Source organism: Larimichthys crocea, chromosome XVIII, assembly GCF_000972845.2.
Source record: "Larimichthys crocea isolate SSNF chromosome XVIII, L_crocea_2.0, whole genome shotgun sequence".
In the NCBI taxonomy this organism is placed as follows: Eukaryota; Metazoa; Chordata; class Actinopteri; family Sciaenidae; genus Larimichthys; species Larimichthys crocea.
In genome coordinates, this window is record NC_040028.1 from 6088737 (window position 1) to 6112985 (window position 24249).

Below are 24249 nucleotides of genomic sequence, written 5' to 3' on the forward strand. Positions count from 1 at the left end.
TATTAAAGATACTGTCCCGGCACATAATTTATATATATATAAGATAGATATAATATATATATATATATATATATATATATATATAATTAATATAATATATTAAATATATATATATATAGATATATATATTATATCTATATATATATATATATATATTTGTGCAGTGTGGTTGTTTTGTTTTTTAATTGTTACTGGAAGAAACTTAAAAGCAGATTTCTGTTATTCATATGCAAATCTTAAGACGCTTGTAGGCAAACAGCAGCTATCATTTCAAAAAATCAGTGAGGCATCCTGAGTTTTGCTTTCTCATCCATGATCAAGAGGGAGCCTTTTATCAGCAACATAAAGGATTAACATTAAAACACCAAAATCAGATCAGGTGAATGTGTGAAATATTTAAAAAAGTTCTGTACATGTATGAACATGCCATTCACTTTCACTAGCCAGACAAAAGGAGGCTGCTAAAGTAGCAATAAGCGCAATAAATACACACAGGAAATGAATCACATTAAATAGACTTATAGAGAGTAAATGTTGCAGTTAAGCTTTAACAATGAACAGCTGTCACATTGCCAGGATTCAACATCAGTTTGTTAACAAAACCTTGACATTTCTCTCTCAGCACAAAGTTCTTTGGTAATGTTGTAGATAAGAAGTCACTCCACTGAAAAGTCCATTTCCTGTTAACACGCACTGATCTGGAACTATCACATTCCCACATGAGCCAGACATACTTGGTATGCTTTACCTCGTCTGGCTTGAAATCTCAGAATCGCTCCCACAGTTTGTTCAATAATTAAAATAAGCCTGGTGTTGTGCCCATTCAACCCCAGCTGGAAAAACAGCTGCCCTATCATACTTTGCTTCTAATTGCCTTTTATAGGGGACATATATTTTGACATAAAATGTGATAAGACTAATATTAAAGATAAATAGCTATGTGCTTTGCAGCAGTAAGGTATAGGTAAACCTGCAGTGAAAAAGCTGTAAACAAAACTCTGCCGTATTGTTTCCTTAGAGTGTTGATGTAAATAACTTTCCAGCAAAAAGTTGGCTGACGGCACAGTGATGCAGTGGTTAGTACTGTCTCACAGCAAGTAGGTTCTTGGTATAAACCCCCAGGTCAGCCGGAAATAGCTGTCCTATCAGACCCTGGGATTAAGGATAGATAGATAAATTGGCACATTTTTAATCACTGTGGAAAACATTAAGTTAACTACTCCTAGCAAAAAGAACTGACTGTCTTGTCTTGATCTGTCTTGTTACTGAGTAGTTAGGACAAAATGAAATAAAGTGACACCCCAGGCAAACAAGGAGAACACGATGTTAGACTAAATGAAGTGAATCAACCAGAGGAATTTGAAAACTGTCTTCTCTGGTGTCAATATGAGAACTATTAGTACAAAATAATGGTCTTTAAGTTATATTAAAGTCAAAAAAAAAATCCCACAAATCTTCTACATCCATATTTACCCCCTCTTCCTGGCTCAGAATTGATGCTTTAAAAATAGAAAGAAAAAAAAACTTATCATGATGCTAGAGCATTTCATTTGTCACCATCAATACTATACAAAGGATGTCAGTGCTGGCAGTGTTTTTCACACTGTGTGCTATTCATTCAGTATTTTAATGGTCCTGGTGCTGAAGGCGCTGTCTGTGGTGGAGGAAGACTCGAGATCTTGACACAATAACCACTCTGCATTACTATATTGGCTCCTGTTTCCTATGTGTGTGTGTGTGTGTGTGTGTATATATATATATATATATTTGTCATGTCATACTGAATGTGGAGCTCATAAACGCACAATGGTCACAAAAAGAAAGACAATTCAACAGGTTAGAGCTGTGGCTGCTTGTACAACACAGAAATATCAGTGTTCCTCGTAGCTGTCCTTTTGCGTAAGTGGGTAAAACTGACTCCAGCAGTAGCAAATAGCGACTACAGTAGTGTTTAAGCGCTTTGATGGAAAAGCATGTGGGTGTATAATGTTCCCTTACCTGTGCGTCAACCAAAGTCCAGCATAAGAAAAAGTTTAAGACTAATATCCACACGCAAAACTTCATAGTTCGTCGGTCTGTCTTCATCTCCAGCAGTGTCATAATAACGCTTCATTTGAGCTTAAGCAACCTCGAGATAAACGTCTCATCGTTTAGTAAGACATTCACATCATTGGAAAGTTTCATCGTTTTAAGTTGAGAACTGAGCTGCGGGTCGGAAACATCATCAGATACTAAGTGTTTCTCTCTCTCTCTCTCTCCCTCTCTCTCTGTCTCTCTCTCAGTTGATGCTTTGCTCAGAAAGGTTCTCTGAAATGATTTCTCAGAAGTGAGCGCCGTCTCATCGCTGCCTCTGCAGGGGGAGAGCCCAGGACGCACGCCGGCACAAGAAATCCCTGTTAGTCTTTGTTGTTTTTCACTGCACACCACATGAAGCAGCACCCAGCAAAAAGCGCGAGGGGAGGGAAAAATTTGCTTCACGTGTCACATTGAAAATGTAATCTACTGTGTGAAAAATCCCATCAGCCTGTAGAGCCTGTGTGCATCCTCTACCGACAGAGTTGGTGCGTAAACGCTGCCTCCACCCGCACTCGTCCGCTAACGTGATTTCTCTCGTGCGCGTTAATTTATAGGCGCTGTAGATAAAGGGGACCGGGCACCTATTCCTGCGTCACAGACAGTTGTCAAAAGTGACGCACAGACATGTAAGTCTTATTAGTATCTTCCCTGTGTATTTAACTGAGCGCAAATGTCTAGTCGGCACACTAGAAAACCTCCAAGTTCAGTATGAGTCATCTATAATAGTACCAGGATTCGAGTATGGAGAGGGAGTGGGCCAAGGGGGTCTGACCTTCCTAATTAAAGGGATAAAAACAACTTAGGGAACATTTATATATTTTTATCCTAGTCTTCACACCTGGAAGAATTCATTTCAGATACCCCTATAGTGGAACATACCATTTCTTATCTTTGATGTCAGCTGCCATCATTAATGGAAAAGGTAAAAGTCTCATAGACTTTGGAGCCTATAGCCTCTGTGACCTGATGCCAGAATACTTTGCTGTTGACACCCTAACTATGAAGGCTGTTGTACAGTATGTGCCCCATGAGCTGGTGTAATGGGTTTGATTTATCATCATCTACAGACTGCAGACATCAGACAGCACATTAACCCAGCAAGATACTACAAGGTTTCACTGAAACATGAGTCTGCGCTGTACTGGGTTCCCTCTACACCCTGCAGGAAAACTTGTGAAAGTTAACAATTTGAACTTCTAATTGCCCTTTTTAGGGCAAAACGTGATACGACTAATAAATAAAGATGTCTGTCTTTGCAGCAGTAAGGTATAGGTAAACCTGCAGTGAAAAAGTTGTAAACAAAACACTGCCATATTTTTTTCCTCAGAGAGTTGATGTAAATAACTTTCCAGCAAATTGTTGGCTGATGGCACTGTGTTAGCACTGTCTCACAGCAAGTAGGTTCTTGGTTCAAACTCTCTTTATGTTCTCCCCATGTCTTTGTGGGTTCTCTCCAAGTACTCCAGTTTCCTCCCAGTGTCCAAAGACATGCAGATTTATAGGTTAATTGGTGTCTCTACATTGCCTCTATATGTCAGCCCTGTAATGAACTGGAAACTTTTTTTGTCAACTGGGATCAGATATGACTCTTATAAATGTACATTGAAAACTGACTCTTCTTTTAGCTCTTCTGTTGGTCTCCAACTAAATAATATGCCTTATATTTGCTAAATGCTCCACCAGATAGTCAACTAACTTTGTCTGTCTTCAGTTTGGTCATGTGCAGGTAGTGTATAGTGAGTTTTAAAGCTTTTTTGGTGACAGTAAACCAAAACAGTCAAATTGTGATGAAAACAACATGTTCAAATTTGTTATAAATCTCAGTAGATTTTAGTGAGAGTGAGACTTCTTTGTGAGATCAACGGTACGAGCAAACCCTTCCACGTGCAAGCATTCATGTGATCCATGACGCATGTTTCAGTTGGCTCTCTCTGGGTACTCAGAGAGAACCCAGAGAGAGTATAGGTTGAAACTAAGAGTAAGGACTACAGGCTTTTAGTGAAGGACATGTCTACCTATTATGCTTAGTTTAAAGGGGCATTTCAAGAAATACCTGGTGCCACACTAACATAATTATTAATAGTTTAATTAGACTCTGTCAACTTATTTCTTTGAACCCAACTATTCATTAAATTCTGTGCAATTTGGAATTGATCAGCATGGTGCTGATCAGGCAGGAAAAGGTGATTCAAACCACAAGGCACAAGAACTGCCAACCTACAAGCTTTTTTTTTTTTAAACAGAATTACATTAGTGTTTTGTGAATTAAAAAGGCATGAAACCAGATACCATCTCACTTATGCCCTCTGAAAATAGTAAGTCTGTTAATAATAATAAAACACCCATGTTCACCTCCTCCTCAAAAGGTCTTGTAGCTGTTTATTGAACATGATGTTGCTCAGACTGTAGCACAATGCACATATTGGCAGAGCTTGTCTTGTGACTCATAAATGAGCTAATCCATTTAGCGGCATACATCATGGATATCACAGTGACCTGTTCTCAGATGGCAACTGTTCATGTCATGTCAGCTGTGTGTCAGCATTGACCTAACATGTAATCAGTGTAAAATGAGCTGCTTTACACCTTTATGTTATGAGGGTAACAACAGAGACGGAAGACAGCAGAAAAGATGAATTTACCAACCATTCTAGATTTTCTTTGCTGAAATAGAAAATGATCTTTCAGTCTGAAGAGACTATAATTATTCGATGATTTTCTTTTTCCTCTGCTCAATTAGCAGAAAAGGTCATCCACTTATTTTGAGCAGTTCTCTTCAGCAACCCACAAAGGGCTCCTCACAGTGTTGAAACGATGGCCTATCCACCCAGATGACACCCCGAAGTGTTAGGAAACCAGTGAAAGTCCTTGTATGTAACCTCCTTTTGCGAAAACGTAAAACTGGAACATGTGCCACCAGAAACTGAATTTGAATCATTAATATTTGAATTGCTTCACTTGAATAACTGCATTAAGAAATTGAATTTGAATCACATAATTTGAATTTGTATTGTTCAACATTCAGTTCTCAAAATTCTAATTCAGTCTAATTCAGTTTTCTGGGACAAACATCCGGGTAGTTGAGGCAGAGCAATTAAGCGAAGATACACAGGACACCTCTTTAACCAATTAGCACCTACATGTGTGTGTGTGTGTGTGTGTGTGTGTGTGTGCGCCACAACAGTTACCAGCGTGTGGGGCAGTTACCACTGCCCTGCCACGGCAACTGCTGCTGTTATGGGCATTTATGTTCAGTTTTTATTTTATAAAACAGTCGTCAAAGTTGTATTAGACTCACTGGCAGTAGCATTTCCATTACGTGATTTCTGCATTAATTTGTGAGGTTCTGTTTTTATTTTATAAATAATAATTTACTGTGACCTGTATCATGATTGAATAATTTAACAACATATTTTCTCAAGTATATATATTGGTAGAAAGCCCTTAGAGCAGGATTTTAAATTAGAGTCCTGTGATGCACTGAGAAATGTAGACTAGCGGGCTTTATATACACATTTTGGATTTGGGGTCTATAGGTGTGATTGGCAGTGGCAGCTGCCTCAGACACCGGTACCAGTTCAGACAGATGTTGAGAGATTAATTAAATCGACTGATCGATCTCCTCCTCATATATTTAGAGTAAATCATTGGTTTACTATATTCCAAACTGAATTTCCATCTCATTTTAACCTCAAGAGCCTCAAAGGACGCTGCTTCACATATTATGCTAATTTTGGTTCTTGTTTTAGTGTTTGTGTAAGTGCATATACAGTGAGGCTCACATGGTTATTGTTTTGTTTTTGCTGCTGCATACAAGTTAATGGTTGTGGTGTTTGTTCTACAAAAAGGTGCCGTGAGCTTTTAATGAATTTTCTCTTTTTTTGTAGGGAGCATTAACATTTTAAAGTGGTTCACAGTTTGCTCAGTGGAGCTGAACCAGAAAGATAAATAACAGGCATTTTAGCTCTTCTAAAATTAACAGCTGGTGTCTCTAATCAGACAAATTTAATGGCATATTTGCTGGCAAAAATAAACCAATTCAATCCATATTCATTTATGTATTATTCATTTCTAGTAAAAGACCCAGTACTGATTTTCCTCTTATTTTTCACAAAACTTTAATCTCAGTCTGACAGTATGTTACTGTACAGCTATAGTTTAAATGAACAAAATCAGCTTCCTGTGGTTAAAATTCTGATGACAGGGCTTTTCATTGTTTTAGATTTAGATAATGATTAGTGTCTTTGAGGTGTCAGTGTTATATTGCCGGTAATGTTCTTGCACGACACTGCACTGCTTGCTTTTTACAAGTCACTGCTTTCATCCTTATACATACCTTTTAGGGAAACTTGTGTCAATGCCACTTTTTAGAAAGTTATATTTAAAACTGTCTAGTGATAAAATATACAGAAATGTACTGTAAGTACATTGCTTGCTTGAAATTACATTACTTATTTTACCTCTGTACTGACAACTGCAAATGAAAATCAAAAGGAGGCCTGGAGACAAGTTCTTTCTTGCAGTAAATTGCCTTGTATTTGAAATTAATAACAGAAGAAGAAGAAGAAGAGTCATTGAAGTAATAACCATAAGAAGGGGACCCCTGCTGCTCTGAAAACAATGCTGTACATCTTTAAATGCCCTATGGCCCTCTATGGTGCCATTTTAGTGGAAAAGGCATGATAAAGTGTCTTTTAAGCAGCCTTTTCAGTGGAAAAAATGTGATGAAATACCCTCTAAGGTGTCTGTCCATTGGAGAAAACTTTTTTACCCCCTCGCCTCAGACAGTCCACCACTGGGTGTAAATATCATCACATAGCTCTTGTGTTTTGCCTCTGTCTCAGCTGACCCAGACAGAGTGCAGTTAGTCCTGCTAGCTCGCTTGCCAGCATGGAGTTAGAAGATGTTGTAATATTGTAAATTAGTCACTCGCCATAGTTTTTATTCAAGCTCTTTAATGCCAATGAGTACCATAATTTTCTGATTCGTTGTCAGTCAGCATGCTTGTTACAAACCAGTAATTACACATATGCATTTAGGAATAAAGGAAAGAGACATTAGCATGCCAACTCAGAACTAGCTCATCTAATACCGTTAGATAAAATAACTCCCAATGTTCAAATTGAAAAACAAAATGTACTCCACTGTAAAAGGTACATTTACACAACATACTGGTTTTGATTAGCAAATTGACACCACAAGAGTTATCTGCATAAGAATCTGCACAGTTATCTGCATAACAATGCAGATAACATTTTTAAAAAGCGAATAAAAAGCGAAATCATTAAATGATATCCAATAAGCTCCAAGAATGCATTTCATCTAATGTATTTCACCTCTCTTTCTCTCCAGCAGCTAAGGCCTGCTTAAACATGGCAGGACAAGACTACTTGGACTATGAACAGAAACTAAAATGCTTCTGGTGCCAAAATCTTGGTCCCTTGCATCCAGATTCTGTACTTCAGAGGGTCTCCATTTTATTATTTTCCTTTCTACGTTTTTGAACACCTGTTCAAAACCTGCATCTGCATCTGGCTGAGACCTTCTCTCACCTACTGTAATAAATAAACACTATCTATCAAGGCAAGACCTAAGGCAGGGGTCGGGAACCTACTGTATGGCTCGCAAGCCAGATGTGGCTCTTTTGATGACTGCATCTGGCTCGCAGACAGGGGTGAAAGTAAGCTGGTACTGCCACTAAAAGATTCAGTGGCGGTATGCAGTCACAGCTGCACTCTGGGTCAGAAAATCGATCCGATAGCAATATGCAGTCTTGAAAACTACTTTGTCTGTTCAAAAATTCCTTTTAACTCATTCCGAATAGTTTCTGAACTGTCCGTGCTGGAGAGAGCCCGGTGGTACCCTCTGTGCCCAGCCTTCGAAACGTGTAGAAAACGTTTAATGTCTTTACGTTGGTTGCAAAATGCCCCAGTTAAATCAGTAGGAGAGTAAGCAGTTATGTTTCGTGTTGTTTTGTTTAATTTACAGATACAGAACAGCTCGGAAAAGAAACTGCTTACGAGCTAACGACCGGAGATTTCACTCAGAAGTATGTGAGTGCGCATGCGTGTCTACATCTGAAACACTGCGGCTGCTATGGGGATTGGTGCACGTTTGGGACCATGCAGCACCAGAAGTCGCATTAATGTTAAGAAGTATTTTATTTATTATTGGTTAGCTAACGTTATTAAAAATAATAAATTCAGAGACTTATTATACTCTAAAAATGTTGGTCTTACTTAAAAATGCACGCATCTATTTGCATTCAGTGTTAAAAAATATTATATGGATCTTACGGAAATACATTTTAAAATATGTGGCTTTCATGGCTCTCTCAGCCAAAAAGGTTCCCGACCCCTGACCTAAGGCTTTGCTGAGCACTTTATTCTGCTGTGCTTGTGTATTTGACATTTTGAATAGACTTCAATTATGCTTTTTTGACATTTTTGTTATGCCCTCCTGTGGTCTCTAAAATTTTCTGTGTTTACAGAGAAGTATCTAACACTTTCGGTGTTGCACGGCAGCAGGGAGAAAAATTATGCATTCCAGCCCAACACTTTCTTCCAAGGTCAGACCTACAAATGGTTCAGAAACACTAATAAACCACAGCCATGACCTGCCGGTGATTAACGAGCTGAAATTGATCACCAAGACAAGATCGTTACAAGCAGCCACTTAAAAGAATGGCTCTGCACAGGAGGGCTAACTCATCACAACAAGACTCACAAGTGACAAGGGACACTCTTTTAGTGACAACAGTGTTTGCATTCTGGATAGGGTGGAAAGGTGGTTTGAAAAGAGGAATGAGGCTATTGTAGAAGTGGAGAAACCATCCTTCAACTGAGGAAGAGGCCTCGGACACCACTTATCCTTCCCAGAAAACTGAACAACAATTCTCAGTTGACTCCAACAACGGTCATCCACACCAGACCTCAGGTGACCTTAATGACTTGAATGACAGTCATCACAAGAACAAGGAGCAAAAATTACCTGGCTAAATACCTGGGTTTCCCCACCAGTCACTCAAAAGTGCAGGTATTGAGCAGGTATTTTAAAGAGCACTTTTAACATTGATTGTAGCCTAATTTGCTGGTCCCAACGCATGAGAGTGAATAGCATTTTGATTCTGAGGTCCTTTTTTCCTCCACTGGATCCCCCCAGGGCTGTGTCCTCTCCGCTATTTTATTCATAAAATGTGCCAAAGCCAGCACACCAGGCATCACATCATTAAGTTTGCCAACGGCTTGGTCATAGTGTCGCTGATAGAAAATAAATCAAATAAAAAAAATAAAAAAAACTCCTTTGTCCCTGCTACTAAAGGCCTTTTTTAACAACGAAATGTAAAATTTTGAGTGAGTTTTGTTGCATGTATTTATTGTATCATTTTGTGGTTGTTAGTTACTTTTGTTTGTGTTATTTATGTTATGCTCCGCTGCTGCACAACAAATTGCCCCTCTGGAGTAATAAAGATTCATTGACCTTGAAGAAACCTCATAGATCAATGTGTGTGTACATGTGTGGCGGGACCGATAGCTATGAAAGCTAAAGTAAAGGTTCAGGCGTTGAAGCCCTCCTGGACAGAAGTGTAGGGATGTGAATGTGAAGATATATGGAAGAAAAAGTGATCCCAAGAAGTGAAGACCCTTTGATTTGGTGGAAAACAAATGAAAGCACATTTCAACCCCCTTAACGCCTGCTGTCACAAATATGCAACAAACCGCTTGGCTCAATCTACCAGCCGAGATAGGGTCTGCATTCCCCCAATGCTGGTTAGTGCATATTTGTTATGGACCTAGGAAACTTCGACAAGCAATTGGTTCCAGTGGGATCGGACTTATTTAATGTTTACGCACGAGAATTGTTCGGTTGCGAAGTTATTGATACGATGCAGTAAAGTTTGATCCTGAGATGTATATAAGGTAAGTTGTGCTAAGATAAAAATACTCACCTGCTTATTAAGTGCTTACACACTCGATGTAATGAGGTGAAAAATGTGTGATAAGTATTTTTGAAGTTATGATACTAATTAGCTTTGTAGCATATTAGCGACAGTAGGCCATAAGGTAATGCTAAGCAGCTAACCAGCGCTATACAGTGGTCCCTCGTTTATCGCGGGGGATACACTCTAAAAATAACCCGCAATAAACGAAATCCGCGAAGTAAGTTTTACAATTATTATACATGTTTTAAGGCCATAAAACCCCTAACCACACACTTTTATACACCTTTTTACACGCATTTTGTACAGTACTCCCTTAGTTAATCAGGACGCAGAACACACGTACGGTTCTCACTCAGCCAATCAGGACGCAGAACACAATGCACGTTCATACTGTTACAGTACGTTGTAAAAACAAAAGCATGCAAAATTACACTAAAAAAATCCGTAAAAGTGAACCGCGATATAGCAAGGGACGACTGTATAGAAAAACGCTTTTCTGGACGGCTTATCTAGGTAATCCTTTGTACTTTGTTTAGTTATTTTCAATAGTCTTTATACAGACACCATGCTGGGATATGAATACAACTGCTATTTATTTTTATGCAGATCCGAATGAAGGCTTCCGTGTTTTATGGCAAGCGCGTAAGCACGCAACCTCACGTTAGACCTCCCCCAGAGGACAGTGAAGACAGCTGTCTCAGTGATAGTGCAGGCAGCAATGAGGAATATGTTCCCAAGCCAGGTGATGAAGATAGTAGCAGTGAGAGCGACAGGAGTAGCACTGATGAGAAATGTGTGCCCAAGCCAGGTGAAAATGCAGATTTCCTATTGAATGTCTAGTGAATTTCACCAGTTTATCCATAAATTATCCATAGATTTTCACATTGCTAAAAGTTAATTTTGACCCCTGCAGGTGATGGTGAGAGCAGTAGCGAGAGCGACAGGAGCAGCAGTGATGAGGAGGTTACTAGCACCAGTGCCCAAGCTGCAAGAAAGAAACAAAAGAGACGAAACAAAGAAAAAGTGACGTGGAAGATGATGAAACAGACTCAGAGCTCTGCAAAAAATGTGCCAGTGTGGCAAAGTGCCCTCCCAGGCAGTGACTCAATCACACTGCCTATTGATTATTTCAGACAGTTTTTTGACACTGAACTTTTGGCTCTTATTGTCAATCAGAGCAATCTGTACAGCACACAAGAAAATCCAAACCATGCCCTGAAATTAGATCAGAAGGAATTGGAGCAGTTCATTGGAGCTGTTTTGTACATGAGTGTTATCCGCTTACCTCGCTCTAGGATCTACTGGTCTAATGCATGTCGTGTATGTATGTAATTGTATAATAATAAATAAACATTGTTTTTTCACTGTTATATTACTGTGTTATTGTTATCTTATTATTGACCATTATGCCTGCTGTTGCAATTTTGCAACAAAATTTCTATTTATTTTTTGTGCAAAAGTGAAATTAATATTCTCAACATTATTTACTAGGGATGCACTGAAATGAAAATTTTCGTCCGAAACCGAATAAAAATTAAATGGTTGGCCGAATACCGAAACCGAATATAAAAATGCGGTTGTTCAATTTTTCACTATTTTTTTACTATTGCATAAATAGCCTAGAATAAATTTGTAGACATGTTTTTTCAAAGAAAGTTAATTATTTCATTTATACTGTTAGAAAGCCCATGTTGTTTTAATCACTGTTAATTTGTTCTTGAATTTGTTACTATTTAGTTTTATTATATTTCTGGTGAATTTCCATTTTTCCCACGTTCATGAACGCATCATAGTCATTCCGACAGTGAATGCACCTCGCATGTTTTCCTGAACACCAATCTCAAACTTGAGTAAAGTGTTAGGTGTTAAGGTATTAATGTGTTATGGTGTTAAGGTGTTAAGTGTTGCATTCATAGTCAAACAGAAGATTGCACTTTTCTTTTTTGAGAAATAAGTAAGGAAAGTGCAAATGTGCATGTTTTGGTTCATATTTAATTTATTTAATTCATTTGTTATTTATTTTAGTTTTTGTTTTATAGGGTATTGCACATAATACATTTGGTTTAAATGGCAAGTATTTGTCATGTGATTTGTGTGTAATAATATTGTGACTGAAAAAAAATTGCCAATAAGAAATGATCAGTGATGAAGTTGCAAGAAAAAGTATTGGTATTGTATCAAATCCTAAAGTGTGGTATCGCCCATCCCTAGTCCAGGGAAGATTTTTAGGGCAGGAAGGTGAGGATTGGAGAACAAACAAATGCAGGCTGAGTGTGGCAGGTGGAGCAGGTCAGCGTGGCAAAAAGGCAAGCATCCAAAAAATACAAAAACCAAAAATCTTATCCAAAAATATTTCTCAGAGCTGATAAGGAAAATGTTACCACAAAGGAACAACAAGCTGGCAGAGACTGGAAGGGTGAACCAGAGTTAAATACTGCAGGAGCTTGATGAGTGGATGAGTTGTAACATTGTAACATTGCATTGGCTAAACAGTTTTCAGTTTAACATATCTCTATGTTCTGCACATGATGGGCAGAGAAAACACAAGGAAAACACAGGGAAATAGACAAGACAAGCAAATCCTAACAGTAACAAGTGAATTTCCCCAGTGTGGAATCAATAAATATCTTAGTGAGTTCACAGCATGATTTCAGTAATATAAAAAGTATGGGCCCATCTTCTCTTTTTGATTAAATCCAATAGCTTTGATGAACATAGACTGGAGTTATCTCTTACACAGGACATGAGCTGAGTTCAACACTGTAGCTAACAAAGTTAACTACGGAAACAGCCGGAAACCACAGCAGGGCATCTGCTGTCTCAGGAACATTACATTGGCTAAAAAGTTTTCAGATCAACATCTCTCATATCTGTGAAGATATACGCTCAACCATCCCCTCAGCTCAGCCTCTCTTGTTGTTTGACAACTCACCACTCTGACGTTTGCATGCAACCTAAAGTGGCTAAGTATGGCGCACAGAATATGAAGCTTGGCAAAGAAAAGCAGGGCAGGATCTGTTTATCTGTAGCATACAGAGTTCGCATAATGGAGTTCATTGTCCCGTTCTATTTTTTCATCTCATATGTGGATATTTTTTGTATAGTTCTCCAACTGCTCATATTTCTGTTTGGTACACTCAGTTCTCTGTTTTTTTCCCTCTGACATTTTCTGATACCACTTTGTAAATGGAGTGACACTGAAAGCAGTACAACTATGATGTTTATTAGAATAAGATGCTTTCATAATGGCAAATTTCTTTTTATTATCATGGGAGAATTTTTTTTTTAAAAATACATGCACATTGCCTTGATGAATAGAATAAAGTTTCAGATCAGTTGGAGACTAAGTTTTGATGCAGGGTCTTAGTTTTGATATGAAATGTTAAAATCAAGGTTGCCGGAAAAAATTATGTGCTCCTTGCTCTTCATGCAATAGCTTCATTATGTTCTGCCCCAGTTCAGGTGACTTTATTTGGTTTCCAATTAATATGGTGCATTCTCCTAGTCTCTCTGTTACCCTGTGTCATTTGAGCCAATGCTCTCCTGCCCCTGCTGTCTTTGGAAATTGCATCTCTGCCTTCTGGTATGTATATGCATGTGAAATTGATCATTTAAATGTAAAATCTTGGTGATGTGAGGACATTCAAGCCCTTACTGCCAATGTGTATTAATGAATCTGTGTGACCTTTAAAGCTTGAGCATGGTTAAACTGAACTTTGCTAAGTTCTTGGGTGTTAGGCCCCCCGGGGTGGCGTTGTTGACCTGTTATAGCCCCGCTCTCTCTTTCCTTCTGTTCTGTATTCTTTCCAACCCATCAACTTACAAGATCTGATGGATGCAATTAGAACAATTAATTCACCTTCTAGCTGTATAATACCACCCGTTCCATTATTAAAAGTCATGCCAGTTATTGGTCCTACCTATTCTTAGTCTACAGCATGCTACTATCCAGCCCATATTAAGTAAAAAATGTTTAGATCCTGCTTTGCCCAAGAACTACAGGTTGATATCGAAACTATCTAAAATTATGGAGAAGGTTGTTGCAGATCAACTCATTGGTACATTGGAGAGGCATTCTATTTTATACTATGTTTCAGTCTGGAATTCGAAAAAAGCATGCTACTGAAACTGCTCTTCTGACAGTTTCCAACAATATTCTCATGTCCACTGATGAAGGTGATTGCTCTCTGTTAGGACTTCTTAACCTCAGCTCTGCATTGGACTCAGTAACGCACAGGCGGATAGAAAAGCTTCTACCTTCAACAAGAGTTCATGTGGCATGGCACACTTAGTAAGTAGTCATTCATGTTTTTGTTCAAGCATGACTACAGCTGCTCTTAACATACTGTAAATAAAGTGGTTTAAGTTGTCTAAAATGTGAAAGAAACTGAAAGTGTCCTTTTACTGTATTTTTGTAGACTGCTTTGTCTGGCAGATGAGGAGATACTTGAATAGTTTTGTCTCCAGTGTTTAGTTTAATCAAAAATACCTGCAGCCTTGCTCACTGATTTTCCCTTAAATAACTCTCAAATGAGAGCTGAGCAGAATCAAAGTGTTATCATGTATAATAAACCCAAAGGAAATACTTTGACTTAGGAGATAATGACACTGAAGTAGACACAGTTTGTTTCATAACTGCCAATAAAAATATAAAATTTCTATGCCGCGTTTTAGGGATAATTTAAAGTATCACGCTGGGACCTATGAAAACCTGCACTAGTTGTACCTGTGTGGGGACGGATTGTGGATCACACCGACATTGTTAGCAGAAATGCATTTTTCATTATGAGGTTTTATGAATATATTATGAAAAACTACATTTTACCTGCCAATCATCCCTCTTGCATTTCAAGAAATGATTCACGTCGTGAGTTGAAAAGATTTTTTTTTCTTTGTAATCTCTGATCTGTCATTCTTACAACGTCGAAGCCATTTTTTCCAATCAACTGTACCTTCTTGAACAGAACATTGAGACATGAATATTTAAATTTTATGCTCAGCCTTGTTTTTTTCACGTCTGGTGCTATACGTCTTCTATATGCAATTATCTGGCCCAACAATGACAAAAAAAACACTTTGTAGGTATATTAAGGTATTCTTAATGGTATTTTCCCAGACACTAATAAAAAATATGTTGGGGTTCAGCCTGCATATGGAAGCATACTAATTTTGCATCCAGTAAAATCTTATCATACCACTGTACAAAAACACAACTTAAACAATTGACATTGTTTGCTGATGGACAGATAGTGTTACTTGTTAAAGTCCCCATGAAGTCAAAATTGATATTTAGTTCTTTATCACATATGTTTTGGGCTATCACCAATACACCAGTATCTGTCCCAACAATGACAAAGTCATTTTTGAGTTAATTTCAGGTATTCTTTATGGTATTTTAGAGTTGTCTTTTTCTGATATACAATAACAATATCGTTTATGTCAGAGTGACTTCTATTTGACATAAGTTGACAGATCAGAGAGACATGCGGAGATGCGTGCGGAGACCGTGATGTCGTCCGGCTGGAACGACAGGTATAGCTGTGTGTCATCGGCATAGCAGTGGTAAGAGAAGCCGTGTGAGCGGATAACATGGGATAGCGAGGTGGTGTAGATGGCAAACAGAAGGGGACCCAGCACCGACCCCTGCGGCACCCCCGTGGAGAGGGTATGAGTCGAAGACAGACGACCTTGCCAAGACACATTAAAGGAGCGTCCAGTGAGGTAGGACTTGAGCCAGGAGTGGGCAGAGCCTGTAATGCCCATGTTAGCGAGTGTGGCTAGGAGTATGTCGTGATTGACTGTATCGAAGGCAGCCGATAAGTCAAGAAGGATGAGTACCGATGATTGCCCTCGTGTTCTGGCTGTTTTTAAGGATTCTGAGACAGATAGTAAGGCTGTCTCGGTGGAGTGGCCACTTCTGAAACCCGATTGTTTTGGGTCAAGTAGGTGGTGATGGGTGAGGAAGTCAGTGACTTGTTTAGAGGCCGCCCTCTCAATGGTTTTCGAGAGGATAGCAAGACAGTAGTGAGCCAGCCTTGGTGGCTGCTCAGTAAACAAACCAATAAAATCATATGAATAAAACCAATAAATCCCTGGAAGGAATATAACAATAGCAACACACTCCTGAGGTCGGCACAGCACACAGCTAATATCTTGTAAAAAACGATGTGATGTAAAGCTTTTAAATCTATACTCAGGCACTAAGACTGAATGTCATGATGGTAGTATACTGGCAAGAACTAAAACTACTGTTTACAGTATCAGTGTGTTTGGTGTCTATCACTGTGTCAGAAGGTTCACAATGTCAACTGAAATGCAAATACATCTTACATCTTACACTCTGGACCTTTAATTTTTGATAAAATAGTTGATGCTGGCTCAAGAGGTGATAAATATTTCTTTGGTCAACATCAAACAGCTTCTCTACAAGGAGTTACCCTGTCAATTGCTACTTGCTGAGACCTGCAGACCTGTTAATAAAGCTGACATATTGCCACCCTGTCACAAGATGGTGCAAAGGAGACAAGTGATAAACTATTATTGATGGAGTAAGATCAATGCACTCAAAAAGCACTTTACAACACATGCGAGACAGAACTGTCAGCGCCCACAATAATAAAAATGCACACACTCACATTTTACTGAGATCATACAGAAGCATTAATTTGAATGGAGACTGTTTCAAAGCCAGGTCAAACACTTTGTCAAAGTTATTATATATTGCATGGGAGTGTGACTTTGTGGGTAATAAGACAATTTACATTACAAACATGGGAGATGGTGGAGAGGAGGCAGATTGTCTGGAGAGAATTACAGGCAGGATCTCCATTTAACTGAGTGGCACGCCAGCCTGATTCACGTAATCATTTTAACCCAGTGTGCTTCATAACCTGCAGTACGAAAGCGGCACTTCAGTTGTCTTTCAACAAACCCTCATTTATGGAAAACCGTCTGAGCAATTATTACATATCCTGTGTCTGACTAGCCTACAGCTTACCCAGCAGTGTTTTCTGTAACAGTTACAATTTGGCTAAAATTTCGATAAAAAAAAAAAAAAACAGCAAAATAATAGTTACGTGTCTTGTAGAGCTTAATTCCTGAGGGACTTCAGGCACAACTGACCCCAGCTGTGCATGCAAAGGTGTGTGTAAAGGGTGGCCGTGCAAACTGGCTGAGAAGTCAAGCCTTTGTACCAAATGAGAAAAAGCCATATAAGAACGCGCAAAAGTTACAACAGTGTTGGAAGAAGTGGAGAAAGTAGTACGGCGAGAGCAAAAGAGAACAAACAAAAGAAAGATGGAGTCAAATCTTATAAAAAGTAGCAGGGCCTCAGCAAACATCAGATGACTATGCTTTAAAGAAGAGCTACAAATTTTGTGCTCAAGGGTAAGTAAGTTATACTATCAATCACAATAAGTACATTTGTTTTGCTTTAGATTAAACTAAGCTAAACAAATGAAGTATATCTGTAGAAGAAGAACAGATAGCATTTGGTTTGTTTTCTTTCAGATGCTGAGGCCAACCAAGTTTTTGCACTTCATTAGTCTTGGCGCTCACTATGCTGTAGAGAAAACACATGTATTGATTAGCTGTTATTATTAGGCTGGAATAGAAGCTGACATCTGCAAATTGGCAAGTGAGAAGAGTCAGCGAAATTGACCTACGTTTGACATGATGTTCTTGCTTGATAAGAGGCCTATGATACAGTGGAGGTGAAGTGATTAAAGTTTAATGTCTAATGCAGCTTAAATCTAAATGCGGTTACATGCCACCTACTTTCTGTACAGATAACTAATTATCATTTAACTTTTTCCAGGTCATGAAAGGATTTGAGCTAACTGGAATGGATCCCTTACTTACTACTTACTGAAAATGGGACTGGTAATCACTAAATTGATGTGTAATGGTTAATTATTTTACAAAGTGGACAGGAGCTTACCTTCTGAAGACCATTTTGATATGAAATTGTAGGTTAACACAGCTGTTTCCAATGATACTAAGACAGACTTCCCAGTGAGCCAACATGCACAAATAATCCATAAAATAATTCATTATTTTGACTCTACATTAACAGTCGAATGGCAGGTGAATGTTGTCTCTGTCATTACCACTCTGTGCCCCGTATGTCTATTGCATTATGTAACTTTGTTGGGATACTGTGACGGCCCACCTGTTGTTAACCTTTGAAGGAGCCTGGGTGGGTCGTCAGAGTAACTGATTGCACCTGAGAGGTGGGAGGAGCAAAAGGCATGAAGGGGTTGCTTCCCCGGTCGACTCTCTCTCTCTCTCTATCTGGGCTGGCGTCCTGATGGCCTCTGTATTGGTTTAGGTTTGGTTTGTTTCTACATTTATTTCAACGCTCAAGGCCCACTCACACCGGAGGCATTACGGCTGTGTTACAGCTGCGCTGCGGTCAGTGGAGCAGATAGCTGCCAGTCTAATAAATGAGAGCACTCACACAGGGCGCGTCTCAGAAGCGTCTCTCTGCGCCACGGCGCGAGCATTCCGTAGCATTTCTATTTTTGACGCAAGCCGCTGCTAAACCTCGTAAATTTCAACAGAGCAGATCGCACCAGACAGGAAATCTGACACAGAATCAACATAATAAACTTCCGCCCCCTTTCAAAATAAAACACAATACGCAGTTCATGTAGCTTATCACAACTTCACATCAACGATAAGTCATGACCGGTGGCACCAGGTGAGCAGTCAATCGATCAAAGAGTCTCAACATGGACGATGAGAGACTAATTGTTGAAGTGGAACAACACACAATCATTTATGACACAACAGATGCTTTTTATAAAATCCTCCACGTCGGAGAAGCAAAGTCAGTTATTTGTTGTTGTTGTTTTCTTTATACACAGTTTATCGCGGGTTCTCGCGTACGTCCGGGATTCTCGCGTGATCTCGTGATCTGAATACGCACGCACACCTTACACTACTGATACTCTCCACATTTACACACGTCATCTTTTCAGGTTTTTTGAAAAACTTCCAGTTTCCAATGTTTCTTTACTACTTTGGTGTTTGCCCCCCTTGTACATAAAAGTATCCTGTGTCTATAAAAGACCATGCATTAAAAGGACTCGCTCAGCTTGTCAGCCATTCAGGGCCGCTTCCTATCAACTTGTTCCAGATGAGAGTGACTCATTGTCCCTGTTAGCAGGACTCAACGTCTGCAAAGATGTAGCCTAATAGCCTAACTTTTTCTTTTTCTTTTTGCTAAAAGGAGGAAATAAATGACAATAAATGTCAAACAGTGTCCTGTAATTGAATGAGGATAAGACTGAAATAACATTAGGTCCTATAGCCCAGAGAGACTGTTTTACTCACTAGGTTATAAATGATTTTAAAACTTTTTGTTTTTTACATTGGTTATATTATTGTTCTAAGTTCTAAGGCTTTAATTTGCACCACTTTGTAATTGTATGGCCTAATATGTCTAATTATCTCTGAAGCATTTTGGGCTGCATGTTTGCATGAAAGTTGCTATATAAAAAAAGTTTGAGTGAAAAGCTAATAATTGTAAATATACATACAAATAAATCCACTTGAGGCAAGATTTCACATGCAGGTGGATACAGTTACTGCAACACTGTTTTGGTCTGTCCACCACGCAACTTCAAACCCCACCAGGAATGTTTCAGAAGCAGAGCATTTTGCCTGCCATATTTTATTCCCCTGTTCAGATTTGATCATTTTCCTTGGTTTACGTGCTTCGAAATGTGTAAATATATTACTTAGTTTTACTGATTGGTAGTTTGCACAGGACCGAATTCTCTATGCCACACCTGTGTCTGGCTTCCGTCCAGCTCGAGCTGCTCTGTACAAATTGATGCAGGCTGCTCACAGCCTCCGTCAAAAATACAGATGTGTCTCCATGGAGCAGAGTGGAGACGATTCTAAAACGGACCACAGCGGGCCGGTGGGGTTTGCAACATCGATTAGAAATAGGTTAGATTAGGTCCACTGGCCTCGGCACAAACGGAATGTGTCACATCTGTGTCCGCTGGAATACAGGGGCTAGATGATGTTGTATTTTTCCTTGAATCTACATTCTTGCATTATTTGCGTGGAAATTCGCCAAAAGAGAAGTCATGGTCAGTGGTCATTTCTGGTAAATGTGTACACTGCACTGCTGAAATTAGAGTAACATGTCAGAAAGTACCTACTGTAGAGCGCAGTACATAAGTGTACTACAGTATCCGAATTGAGGCACAGCATGTTTGTTAAGTCTGTGAATGTTTTCAGTATTACGTCAGAGTGGTTCCATTAAAGTGTGTTAGATTTCATGTTTGATTTATCTTCTCCATGTTGTCCCCACAAACCTCTCTGTATCACTCTCTCACTGAAGGTTGATGTGATTTATGGTGGTATTTTATTTTCTTTTAACTCTTTTACCCAAGTGAGCTCTCCTCTTGCAGGCTTGCTGCTGTCAGCTTTTCGTTGTCAGATTGATGCATGATTCCTCCTCCACTCCATTCACCTCTGGTTTTCATCACAAGTAGCAACCAGGGGTCCTCCCACTGAGTTCATTGGAAATCCTGTTCCACATCCACATCCATCCAGCTTTTCAGCTACAAATCAAAAGCCAGATAAAAAAGCCCCCCTAATCATCAAAGACTCCTCTCATGTGTTAATAACAAAGTAAGTAACAAAGTAACAAATACATTGATTACTCTTTAAGCCTCTTTTACATTTAAGTCTCTTCTGGCTTTAACTGTGCTTGTTAGTTCTGTGCAGTAATAGCAGGGTATGTGATAAACAACTCTTATGTCACACTTCTGGTTTACGGAGAAGAGTCGAATATTGTCTGGGTTGCCTTGGTAACATTTGTGGTTTACATCTTTATAACGACACCTATTACTTACCCAGCCTGCAAGTCCAAATTAGGACATTCTCAGAATTTTGTATCAGTTTTTAGACATCAGATGAAAGGATTCATTCTTTAGACCACTAATAGACTGCAGGCTGCAGGCGAAACCTTATCAAAGACTCAAATCAGACCTCAGGTCCTCCTTGCACCTCCTACAACCTTTATTCCAAAAACACTGGGGTGCTATGTAAAATATAAACAAAAGCAGAATGCAATGATTTGACATTGAATGCCCGTGACCTTCCATCCCAGAGGAAGGATTGTATTAAAAACCAATATACCTGTTTAAAGATATATTTTACTACATGGGCTCTGGAATACTTTAAAACTTTTGTTGGACACAGTTCTGCAAATGCAGAGTAAAACTCTTTTCAAATCAAACATCCAGAAACACTGCCAAATTCACTGGACCAGAACTCATCAGAGATAGGTTGATGGAAAATAGAAAAATGTGCTGTAGTTTGATGAATTTACATTTCACTTTTTTCTTGGTGGGACGTCATGTCCTTCAATCTAAACTCAAGTTTTACAAAGTGCCCCATTTTTCAAATATGTCATGGCAGACGCAAAAACGGGATTTGCAATCACAAAAAAATAAGGCAAATCTAGCCAATCCCACAAGATTGGCAAAGTTCCTGTAATGTTTCCACCGCCTTGAAAAATCCCAACAATTTTCACCTAAAACTTATCTAATTTATATCCACTTTTCTGAGCCAAAAGGAATCCCTCTCAATTTTATTTTGTAATAAGTATCAATTTAAAATGAATAACCCTCAAAGGCATCTAAACTCTCATTTCTACACAAGCCACACTAAGCAGAAATAAGATAACTTGTATCCCTTACAGTTTCAGTTTTTTGTTTTCTGTGATGAACTGTGACTTGTCCAGGGTGTACCCCGCCTCTCGCCCAAAGTCAGCTGGGATAGGCTCCAGCCCCACCGTGACAAGGATGAGGATAAGCGGTTTCAGATAATGGATGGGTGTTTTTTGTTTGTTTGCTTGCTTGGAAGTTTTCAGGCTCTCTCTACAGGATTTTAGTGGCCAGATTTTTCATCACACTGCCTTGTATTTTTGGTCTTGTATCTCCTTGAGGAACCAAAGAAATCATTATGCAGAACATTTCTCATATGAAGCCAAATTTAGTACTTTGTTCCAGAGAGACATTTTATTGAATGTAAAATGGGTCTTAGGGGCAGTATTAGGGGCCACTACCAGCTCCCCAGATTGATGTAAAATGAAGTTTGTGCTGAGACTGGTAAATATGTCAATCATTGAATATTAGTTCTCTATATTCTGAAAATGATCATAGACAATAAAGGCAATGATTAGACTAAAATAAATTTATTGACTACATGTGAGTAACACTGCTGGTTGGGAACGTGGCTATTTTCTTTCCTAACTAAGGTTAACAACAAATCACCAAAGTTTGTAGCTGATCATAAGTGAACAAAAAGGAGTAAACATGTAAGATATTATTAATCAACTGATTCAACAGTGATTATGATAATTTTATTCAACAAATCTGTTCAGCTCAATTTCTTTGAACTAATAATCAACAATTTCTGTGGTTACTTTTTCAGGAATGAGACTGAAAAGCTAACAACAAAACCTATAAATGACTAAAACATAGAAAAAGCAAACACAGAAAATTCGAATGTATTGTTTCTGCACGTACAAATTTAATGGTGTCTCTACCCTTAATGGCTTTTCACATAGCACATTTTGCTTACATAGGGTTATCTTAACCCTGCAGGGCCTTTGGTTGCCATCAGCCACAACCACTTTCTAACAGAAAAATGTGTCAGCAAACAGCAAAATGTGCACTCTAAATATATATACAGTATATTTTTAAAAGTGTAATTAAAGCCTCAAATTCTCCCAGCTTTCACCTCTTTCTCTGTCTCTCAGCAAATCGTGCTGTCACCCTGACTGTCCGTGTCCACGTTGAAAGTACAGATGCAAGTTGCATGACGGCTTTAAACATTCTCTCAATGTTAAATTTACCACTGTTTAACATATACATACACAATATGTGTGTGTGTGTCCTTGTCAGAAATCCAAGACACTCTTAAGACGTTCTGTCCAAGCGGCAACATCCAGTGCTGGGAAATGATACACGTCTTTGCAGACATTTAGATTAGCATGGAGGCGGAAGAAGCAGTACATTCAACATGGTGGTGTTGTCGTCATGTTTACCTTGAGCTCTGTAACAGTCAATGTGTTGTTAGTTATGTAACTACACAACAGCTCTAACAGGAAGTTAGAACCCTACAGAGATGAGCCACTGAACATCTCTAACACACTCTGACAGATTTTTGTTTTTACACTTTTGATCACCTCTCGGTCCAAATTATCAATCACATTTTTATATTCAATTAAACCACCACATTTAAAATCTTAAATTAATTTTTACCAATTAATCTGTAACCCATGGTACTGAGCAACTGAATCTCCGTATATTAATTTATAAAGGGGGGTCATCTCTGGCTCTCCTCTCCTCTTTCTCCACATGGAGATCTCCAATTTAGAGAGCATTTCTAAAAATGTCAGTACAAAGTTGTTTTGCAAAAAAATGTAAGCCACTCTTTTCTGAATGTTTATTTGACAGAGGAACCCAAGTTTTATTTCAGCCTAATTGCTCAGGGACAAACAGACTTTTATACAGTCATACCTTTACACCTCCATTCTGCCTGGCTGGTTCTGACTCACTCCTGACCTCTATGAACCATCGTGCAGTATTTTTTCATTCTCCCGCATGGCCGTTTTTCATCCATTGTATTTGTCTACATCTCTTTTTTCTGCCCACACCACCATCATGAATGGCTACATGCCAACTTTTTATGTTTCCCCCCCATTTGATTAATCACACCTTTTTCTATTATTCCTCAGTATAACCTTGATTCCATCTTCAGAAAATCACTACAGTCTAGTCTTCATGTAAAGTCACACATCTGCCATTTGGTTGTGAAACGTTTCACTTTTTTTTTTAAATGGCAGCTACAATTTTTGGATATTGCACGCATCTAATCTCAAGGATGGTGGAAGTCGGTCAGGGTTTGGGTTACTGAGAGAGAAAAACACTTGCAGTCTATTGATCGTGATTCTATTGACGTTATTACTGACGAATAATTAATAGCCAAGATCACTATTATCAAAATGGTAAAGAAACTGTCTGACCACTCAAGGCACTTACACATACACTGTGGACATGACTGCCTGATATGCAAGGTGGGTTAGCCTGTGGCAGCTGATCATTTACTCACCGATGACGCAGCCTTCGGAGGCAATTTGGGGTGCAGTGTCTTGCCCAAGGACACCTCGACATGCAGACCGGAGGAGCCACCAATCATCT

General features: G+C 38.9%; 2 protein-coding genes across 4 annotated transcripts in view; one reads left to right on the forward strand and one right to left on the reverse strand.

Moving 5' to 3' along the window:
- Positions 1-24234, reverse strand: part of pth2ra (parathyroid hormone 2 receptor a) — a 69619-nt gene extending 45385 nt beyond the window's left edge. For 2 of the 3 annotated variants that reach the window (XM_027290788.1, XM_027290787.1), the window contains exon 1: positions 1999-2534. In XM_027290788.1, coding sequence (XP_027146589.1) covers positions 1999-2100 — 102 coding nt within the window. In that variant the 5' untranslated portion in view covers positions 2101-2534. Of the gene's footprint in view, positions 1-1998; positions 2535-24160 lie in introns of those variants that run through there. The other variant, XM_027290789.1, reaches the window with a different exon arrangement.
- Positions 10631-11350, forward strand: LOC113748174 (piggyBac transposable element-derived protein 2-like). The gene is made up of 2 exons (XM_027291141.1): positions 10631-10826; positions 10932-11350. Exons 1-2 carry the CDS (start codon positions 10631-10633, stop codon positions 11348-11350), a joined length of 615 nt encoding a protein of 204 aa, XP_027146942.1.
- Positions 24235-24249: the final 15 nt, after the last annotated feature.

Bases quoted from the DNA above. Each gene is read 5' to 3' on its own strand.
- LOC113748174 (XM_027291141.1), top strand. From the start codon at position 10,631: ATGAAGGCTTCCGTGTTTTATGGCAAGCGCGTAAGCACGCAACCTCAC. The intron at 10,827-10,931 runs GTGAAAATGCAG...TGACCCCTGCAG, and splicing joins GAAATGTGTGCCCAAGCCAG to GTGATGGTGAGAGCAGTAGC.